We start from the raw sequence: 9,864 nt of genomic DNA on the forward strand, positions 1-9,864 counted from the left end.
CCGACTCTTCGTGACCCCATGAACCATATTGCGCCAGGCCTTCCTGTCCTTCACTGCCTCCCTGAGTTTGCTCAGTTTCATGCTCATTGCTTCAGTGATGCTATCTAACCATCTCATCCTCTGCCATCCTCTTCTCCTTTTGCCTTCAATCTTTCCCAGCATCAGGGTCTTTTCCAAAGAGTCCTCTCTTTGCATTAGGTGACCAAAGTATCTGAGCTTGAGCTTCATTATCAATTCTTCCAATGAGCAATCAGGATTGATTTCCTTTAAGATTGACTGGTTTGATCTCCTAGCAGTCCAGGGGACTCTTAAGAGTCTTCTCCAGCACCACAGTTCAAAGGCATCAATTCTTCGGTGCTCAGCCTTCTTTATGGTCCAGCTCTCACAACCATACATTACTACTGGCAAAACCATAGCTTTGACTATGCGGATCTTTGTTGCCAAGGTGACGTCTCTGCTTTTTAATACACTAACTAGGTTTGCCAGACTGTACCTTAGATGGCCCTAAAGTCTCTGAAACAGGATGGGCTATAAATATGATAAATAAAAAGTAGACAGTCATTTGAAGAACCTTAATCCAGAGTTTCCTTCACTTTGTACAACTGGTTCCTTTCCATTGAATGCCTATGATATAAGGTATAGTGAGTCCGAACCTGATAATTGATTATTTTTAAAACTTTTTAAATATCTAAATTTAATTTATTTTATTATTATGTTTCTTTCCTTAGCACCATCAACATATTTGGGAATTTTTATGTAAAAAAGGCCAAAATCTCTGCCTCTGATGTTTATAACACAAATGTCAGAACAAGAAAAACAAAATTGAGAGCAATGGGAGAAATAAGTGTTGCAGTATGACAACTGTTGAGATAAGGTAGATTTAAGATGAAAATAAACCTGCGTGCAGAATGTGGACTTCTTCCAGGCAGAGGGCTCCTCTACTATCCATCAAAGACATTACAGGATTGTGTCTTTCTTTAATCAAAGCTTTTGGGCAAGCAACAAGATAAAAGAGGTGATTAAACAAACAAACAAACATAAGACCATGAAGATATTGAACTATTGAAGCATTCTAGGCATCTTTGCAGTCCATCAACAAAATAATGTTCATGACAGAGAAGCCTTATTTTTCTTTCTTGGCATGACCCCAAATTATGAAAAAAGGATTTTAAAATCTCACAATATTACTGCTGTTATTGGATCAAGAACTTCAGCCACACTTTGCAAATCCAGGGGGGGGGGCAGTTTGTTTTATTTTATATTTTAATTAATATTTACAAGGGATTCCCCCCTATGTTTCCCAACTCGCTGCATCTTCAACATTTTATTTCTATGTCAACCTGGAGCATTCTATCACCTGAAATGTTCTCTCTCACCCAACAGCAGTTCCATGGAATTTTCAGTGTCCTAATGTTTGTGATCTTCCTTCAAACCAGCACCGACCACTGCTCAGAAAGATTTCTATAGCACACACCACCACATTAATATATACCACCACATTCATAACCAGTTGAAACAGCTTCTGTCGTGTTGCCAGGCCACCATGATCAAACTGCTCAAAAACAGCTTCTATGTGCAATTCTACTCCTGTGTCCTCCTGGCCATGGAACTAATATAAATATTGGAAAACAGATATAAAGCCTGGTGATGCTAACAACCTATATTATTAGTTTATGGAGAAGAGCATGATGGATTTTCTGTTGGTTAACCACAAAATTCACTGGAGGGAAAGAGGCTGGAGCTGTAAGTGAACACAAGCTCTAAATGTGTTTAAAAGAATGCTATTGACTGTAGCACTAGGAATATCCACTGGATGAAGAAACACTTTGAATTCATTTAAAGGTGCATTGTAAAGATTTGGGAAAGGGGTTCCTGTGGAAAGTTTTCTGGACATCTGAATCTCCCATAAAATTTAGTTACTGAGATAGAGCCATTTCTTCATATATGTTTCACACTCCTGGGTTTCCATAGGACCCCTACAAATTGCCTGTATATGTCCTGCCCCCCAAACATTCACAAACAGACATATATTGATACAGGCATATAAACCCATCTATGTGTACTAGGTTTTAAAAAGAGGAGGAGGAGGAGGAAGATCGTTATTTGCCTGGCAGGATGTTGATCCTGCAATCAACTCCCACACAAATGCTTGCATTTGTTCTTAAGCCGTCTGGGGTTGAGAGGCGTGAGCTGGTGGAGAAGATTTAACCGCTGACGTCTCGCTATCCGTCCTGGGCATTCAGTGTCCCCTTTATCTGACAGTTTTAGCTGGTGGAGGGCAAGACCATCTCCCCCCCCCCCCTTCTCTCTCTCGCTGGTTGCCTTAAGGCTTACAGAGGCTTTTCGTCCCATTTCTACCTGCCCAACACCTGGCCTGGCTTTAGCCTGCCAACAGCCCTCTGCTCGCGGCTCCCGCGGATTCCCGCCACGCCGGTCTTATTCGCAGCCGGAAGTGCAGCTACGCGCCTTCTTTCTTGAGGCGCAGATGGCAGGGCATCGCTCCAGCCGCCGGCAGGGCGAGAGGCACATTACCATACTTACCAGATTGTGAAAAGTCAAAAAATTCCACTGACTGTCCAGAAGTAGGTGGGCGAAGGCTGGGTCGTCTCCGCGAGCCTTTCTCAATTTGGCCATCAGAGAGACGGCGGTGAAGCAAAGAAGCACATACCAGGCGAAAGCCAAACAGTGATAGAAGAGGGCAACGGGTTGCATGGCGCGGCCGGGAGCGAGTGAGCCTGGCGAGCAGTTCCTTTCCCTTCCAACGTCCGAGGAGCCACGCAGAGCCTCCTTCGCCGCAGCGGCTTCCGACCGGTTTTCCTTTTCCTTTCCCCCGCGCATTGTTTGTTGTCCGGCAACGCTTCCAAAATTCGGTTATTCGGACTGAAATATCTGTACGCGAGGTCGCTGCAGATTAGCTACCCTTTGGCCCTTGCTTTGATCTTTTATACAAAGGGAGGGGTGAGTTTGCATAACTGGGCATCATATGTATAAGATTTGATGCCAGAGGAGAAACCAGTTTGTCATCAAAGAGGTGTGCTGAAGGTTGCCCCATAATTATCTGAGCATCTCCGTTACATCATCTTGAGATAGAAGGATAAAGTTAATACCCCTTCTGTCTCTGTCTCCTCCTCCTCCTCCTCCTCCTCCTCCTCCTCCTCCTCCTCCTCTCCTCTCCATGATAGGTAAGAAAGGGGAACCAGAGTATTAAACCCTACTGGCTGGAGCTTTTGACTTTGACTTTTATATATTGTAGGATTTGATGGTTTGATTGCACCTGTGTGCATTTTCCTATGGTTAAATATGTACAATATGTACATATTAAATTGGATTGTGATGGAGATGGTGTGGAGAGATCATGGGAAATCAATGGCTTTTGCTTGCAAAGCTAACACATTATATTAACACATTTTCAAACCTGCTGAGCAGATGCAAACACCAAAGGATAAATGGAAGGGGCAAAGGCTGTAAACAACAGAGCTTACTTTTCCCAGTAATGGAGCTGTTGCTTCCATGCATGTTTTTTAAACACATTAATTTTCCTGTGCAAGATTTCCTAACAGAAAGGAATAAAAGTGCTCAGTTACTGGTAGGAATGGATACAGAATGGTCCAGAAAATACCTTTGCATAACATATGAGAAATATATACAGATTTCCAAATGTGGAGTTTCCATGCTCAGAAGACTTCTGCTCTAGAAAGACCTGTTTGTGTTATGCACTCTTGCCATCTAATCTATGAAAAGCTACCCCACAGAAATACTACCCTTTCCTATGCACTCAGTAGATGCACTGTTCTGAAGGTGACTTGTTAGCATGACATTTGACTCCTAATGACATTTTTAAAGTTCCAGTTGAAGAGTTTTCTAGTGAGGAGCAGAAAGCTACTGATATATTAAATGTGAACTTTCCATCTCTTGTGAAAATGCCTTAAGAAGTTTGTTAATGACCTGAATGAATCAGGTTTCTATATATCACTAGCAGGTAATGTTCTATAGTAATCCATGTATTCAAAGGCTGTTGTTGAAACAATTCTCTCCCCAGCAGAAAGTATGAAGGAGAATTCCTCTTTTCATTCTTGCCAGTGAAGCACACAGCATAGTCTCATTATGCCCAATGGGGCTTTCCTTCTAATAAATGTATTTAGACTTAAAAGCCTGAAGCACACTGTAAGCATGTTTACGTAGAAGTTAAGCAAGATTTATTCCTGGCCCAATATTTATAGGATTGCAGTCTTAGTCACCTCTGAGACATCCTTTGGGCCAGGTCACAGTTGTACAACCTATCCTTCATCTCCTGAGTCACTCCACATTGAGATGAGTGGTTACAAATTTGAAATGTATGTATGTATGTATGTATGTATGTATGTATGAAATATGTATATATACATAGAAAGAAAGAAAGAAAGAAAGAAAGAAAGAAAGAAAGAAAGAAAGAAAGAAAGAAAGAAAGAAAGAGAAAGAGGGGCCATGTCTCTTCCCCAAAGATAGAATATTAATATATATCATGGGTTCTCCATATGTTAGGCTGAAGGAGCATAGGATTGATTTGCAAGTTGTACCCCATAGAAAAGAGAATGATTGTGCAAATGGATATGCATCTGGAGATCTATACATGGTGTCCTTATGTTGGAGAAAGCAGAGTGTGCTGCTGGAAACATTGGAAGTAACCTGTTAATTTGACTATGTGCACTTGGTTTGAGGACTAAATCTACCTTGATTGCCTCTTGAGGAAAGAGACAGAGGGAACCTGCTTGATTATGATACCATCTTCTGAATTGTCTCCAAGATGTGGTAAAGACACTGTTTTAGGGCATTTCCATTCCAGTTTGCAGGAATGGTCTGAGTAATACTTGGTGACTATGTTTTGGTACCCTGACAATTGTACTTTGTGACAATTATGCCACAAGGCATTGCCTTGCCTTATTGTTCTTTAACATCTATATAAAGGTGTTGGGGGATGACTTCAAGAATTTTGAAGTGTCATCAATATCTTGATGACATCTAGCTCCGCTTCTCCATCAATCAGAAGAGATTGTAAATTCCTAAATATTTAACCTTTTTTACAATAATGTTAAAGCCTGCTTGCAAATACAAGTATTGCTTTCCTTCTGTGCCCATATTTGAGGTTTCTCTTTATTAATCCAGTATCCTCACCCAGGACCACATTGCTATATACATTCCATTAACAATATTAGACCTAGCTCTCTGGGGAAGGCTCTAATGCTGGGAAAGGTGGAAGGAAAAAGAAGAGGATGACCAGCAACAAGGTGGACGGACTCAGTTATAGTAGCACCATTGGAAGAGCTTGAAGGACCAGGCTAGAGACAGATCATTGTGGAGAAAATCTATGTGGTTGCTGACAGTTAACAGTGGCTTGATGGCATGTAATCATCAGTTGTTCAGTAAAGAAATAGATCTATATTTTTCTGGGCAAGTCAAATATTTTCTTTTATAAATCGAAGAGATAAAGGCTCTCAGATTACATATTTAACTCAAATAGTTAACAATTTTCTAAGTTCTTCATATTCCTGAATTAAATTAATTATTTGAGTTAAAGATGTAAACAACATTTCTTGGAACGTCTTATGGCATATTACAGAAATATTATCAAGTCCTGAATTTTTATTCAATTTCCATTTTTTAATTGAATCTGATTTTGTCTTCAGTTATAGATTGATTAAAAACTTCCTTTTGTTGATACATACGTAAGTAACACAAATTACTTAATATAATATTCTTCAATCTTTTCTGGATCAATTGTCTGTTTACTATATAATCTGCAGTAGTAATTCACAAATTGTTGCATCATCTCATTATAGAAACAGGTTTGGTTCTATCCCAGATAGAAGTAATAGTGCTTTGACCTTGTTCCTTATGCAGTTAGTAGACCAGCAATTTATTTGACTTGTTGCCTTTTTATATATATATATATATATATATATATATATATATATATATATATATATATATAATAAAATGCAACTTCCTGTAGGTCTCTTTTACTTCTAATAAACCTAGTTGGCTCCATGTGGCTTTTATCCTTTGTTCTAAATCCAAGATTGGATTAAGTTTTTATTTATTTACTCAATTTATATGGCCACCTATTTCAAGCATATGACTTTGGGTGGCTAACAGAAAATAAAAACAAGATTAAAACGTCATAAAAACAATAAATAATAGATATATTATCTGAGATAAAAACAACCAACATGATCAATACAACCAAGATACGGGCTCAACCACACAGTCCGAGTCCCAAGCTCAGCAACAAAGCCAGGTTTTTAAGGCCTTGCAGAAAGCCAGTGGGGGTAGGGCAGGCCTAATCTCCAGGCTGTCTGGGGACGCACCAGATGACTCTCCCTAGCAGACAGGACCAGAGCATGCCCCTCCTGTTGGACCTCACAGGACAGGTAGATACAAGTGAGGAGAGACCATCCCCCAAGTGACCAGTCCCTTTCCCTTAGATTTGGGAAAAGCTCTTTATTTCTTGGTAACACTTTAGTTTAATATCTTCTTGTAATAAATAATAGTTCACTAAGTTTCCACCTATTCTATCTGAGAGGTCCTCTGTTTGGTCTTACAATTATTGTGTTATGATCCACGTAAGTAGGAGCTGCCACTACCATATCTATGAGGTTGATTAACAATGAATTAGAAATCCAACACATGTCTGTCCTTGAATAAGCTTTATGAACTTTAGGAATAGTAGCTATATTCTGTCTCTCTCTGAGGGATGTTTATATCTCCATGTATCCAAGAGAGATAGCAATGATGTATAAACTGAAATGTTTTGAGAGACTTTGCAGGAGTTTCTTTTGGATAAAATTATTTATCTATATACTGTAGGGAGGAAAACCGATTCATATCTCCAGGGATTAAGATAACTTCCTCTACAATTTCAAGAAGTACTTGAAAAAATATTTCATATAACTTAATATTGTTATCATTTGGAGCATAAATTGAGGCAATTGTTTTTCAAGGTTGGTCTCAAAGTGTAATATTATGGACTTGTTTCTCTAGAATCCATTGTAAATTTTTCACATATATAGCTACTCCATTTTTGACTGGGAGATTTACATTCCAGCAGATTTACATTAATAGTTTTGAAGACATGTAATAAGGGCTTTTTTTAAAGTTACAAAACATTTTTCCTTTTTAAATGAGATATTCAGCCCATTAATATTAGCTGAAAATATTTTTATTTGATCCATGATAACCATTCTTAAATTAACTTATGAAGAAGTACCCAATGCCCAGTTCAGGTTTTGATTTTCTGTTTGTTCTTGATCTGTATTCCCTGAAGTACAAGTTGCTTGATCCAATTTTCAATCTGTCTGTTCCTAGTCTTTATTCCCGTTCTGTTAGAGATAAAGATTAAAGCATTCTTTTAGAATTGTCCACAGAGCACACAAAAGCTTTGCCTGAATCTATAAAGACCTCCAAACAAAAATAAGTATCCATTTATATCTAATATTTTTATCCTGAAAAATAGATGTCAAAAATCTCATATTTCTCCTCTTTTTGAATATAACTATGATTTCTATTGGTGTACATTCATCATGTTACTGGTAAGTGTTCAAAGAAAATGAAGCAGAGGATTGTAATAAATGGAGACAATAAATTGTTGGCTACCCTAACATATCTGTGGTGGCATTGTGTGATTGCTCTTAAATAATGCAGGGCATTTACATATAATTGCAAAATTGCAGATGATTGTGCAGTTGCTCTTAATTGATGTAGTTAGGCCTGAATCTTGAGTCAAAAATCCCATATTTACTGATTGTTGCCTGATGTGGCAATGATTAACCAGAAAAGAGATCTTGAAAAGGATGCAAGTTTGAATATTTGGTCTAATTCTTACATTTCTGGTTATTCTTTAAAAGGAACAATCCCTGTATTAAATATAGGGTAGATATAAGATAGCCATTTACACATTGTCAAAAAACAAGAAATAACAAAAAATAATAAGGAAGAGGACACAGCTTTGCAAAAAGTTTAGTATACCAAATTTACATGTACCAAATCACATTTAGAAATAAATGGTTTCAATCAAAATACAATACAGATCATAGTGGGAAAGACTGATGTGAGTTATCTATGTCTTTAGTCTGCTGTGTTAACTAATGATATTCATCTTTTAAGGTCCCTTTTCTCTGTTCTAATGGCCTTTTATTCTTCAATCAACTTGGATTTGGACTGACTCAAATTCATAACTAGAGTAACACAGGATACAGGCCACCTTACTGAATGATAGACAGACAGACATATAGATAGGTAGATCTAGTGTTAAAATGTCACTATGTTCACCTGATCTATGGTAAAGTGGCTGCACCTGACTGGAGACTAATGGAGTGAACTCTCAAGTTCATTCATTTTTGGCACATGCTGGAAAGAAGCTCCAAGATCTCTATCCACAGTTTTAGATATGAAGACAGGAAATTGGACAAAAATATTCTGTATTCTATTCTATAATATGTTCTCATTTCTCTCTTACTACATAAACTGCACCATATCCTTGTATATTACAAATGTCTATAAATAAAATATTAACACTTTCAAATACTACTCAGCAGCCTCATGGTATAATCTGTTTAACATACATAGTAGATTCTCCATATTTCAATAGGCTACCATAACTTTGATTTCCTTCAGTCTGTTCTCGAACAGAAAATCGACCAGAGTCTACTGTTGCCTGGGTATTTGATCATTTTTAAGCTACAATGCATTCAGATCCATGTTTATAAGGGAACCCATATTTTGACTTTATATTGGGAAAGAATGAGATTTTAAAAATTAGATTTCACAAAGAACTAACACATTTTCATCATTTTTTTTTCCAAAGCTTTGTGGCAAGGCTGGTAGAGTTACCATTCTCTTAGCGATCTTTGTCCTTGTGTCTAACAGCTGCATAATTTACTACACATTAGCAGTGATATTAACACTTATCTCCATGCAATTGATAATTTTACTGTCAATTTGTGTAAATCAAGCAACTGCTAAATGTACAGTCCCAGGCAGTCTGTTTTTTTCTGATCATTTGGCAATGCCTGCCATTTTTAAAGCATTTTTTTATCCCACCTTTATTATTTTTTTATAAATAACTCAAGATGGTGAACATACCAATACTCCTTCCTCCTATTTCTCCCACAACAACAACCCTGTGAGGTGAGTTGGCCCAAAGTCACCCAGCTGCTTTTTCATGCCTAGGGCGGGACTAGAACTCACAGGTTTCTAGACCAACACCTTAACCACTACACAGACTGCCTCTCTCTCTCATCTCATTTAATGGCCATATCATTGCTGATAATTGTGGACCTTTGAAATGTGGAACAAAACTCTTTTTTCTATTTCATTTTCCCCTCTTTTCTGCATAGCACCATGAGTCCTCTAGGCCACATTGAAGGATTCAGAGATTTCTAATTCATTTACTTCGGATTCCTTTCAAAACTCCAAGCTGTCCTTATAGATTTTTATTCGCTGAATTAATCATCAAAGGAGAAAGCCTATGGCCACCGAATCAATAATGCTGTATGCTCAATCCTTCAGAATTCTCCCATTTTTTTTTCTGATTAAAACAACCTGTCTCTTCATTTATTCAAACATTTTTAAAGCATCTTGCTTGCTTACTTGATAAACAATAGCCTAACAGCAACTTCCCCACAAACCTCTCTAATGGTCCCTTAAAGGAAAAGGCCACAGACCTCAGCAGAAATCAACAAGATTTCAGACTCAATCAATTTGTTGATGTTTATAGGTGGCAAGCCTTTATTTAAGACCAGAGCGCAGTTAAGTACAAAAGGTATAAATTTGATTTGATTATGCACAAATAAAGGCACAATTTGAAAAGGATGTGAAACAAGGAAGTAT

General features: G+C 37.8%; 1 protein-coding gene and 1 long non-coding RNA gene across 2 annotated transcripts in view; one reads left to right on the top strand and one right to left on the bottom strand.

Moving 5' to 3' along the window:
• LOC148213707 (uncharacterized) overlaps positions 1-2,561 on the top strand; it is a 27,642-nt gene extending 25,081 nt beyond the window's left edge. The window contains exon 3 of the long non-coding RNA XR_015794031.1: positions 729-2,561. This is a non-coding gene — a long non-coding RNA (uncharacterized LOC148213707). The remainder of the gene's footprint in view (positions 1-728) is intronic.
• ADTRP (androgen dependent TFPI regulating protein) overlaps positions 1-5,878 on the bottom strand; it is a 24,400-nt gene extending 18,522 nt beyond the window's left edge. Inside the window, exon 1 of the mRNA XM_088130809.1 lies at positions 2,542-5,878. Coding sequence (XP_087986935.1) covers positions 2,542-2,838 — 297 coding nt within the window. The 5' untranslated portion in view covers positions 2,839-5,878. The remainder of the gene's footprint in view (positions 1-2,541) is intronic.
• Between the last annotated feature and the right edge of the window lie 3,986 nt (positions 5,879-9,864).

This window comes from Python bivittatus, unplaced genomic scaffold (genome assembly GCF_059951505.1).
Source record: "Python bivittatus isolate LINGU-HERP-01145 unplaced genomic scaffold, Pbiv_v1 ctg000840_np1212, whole genome shotgun sequence".
NCBI lineage: Eukaryota > Metazoa > Chordata > Lepidosauria > Squamata > Pythonidae > Python > Python bivittatus.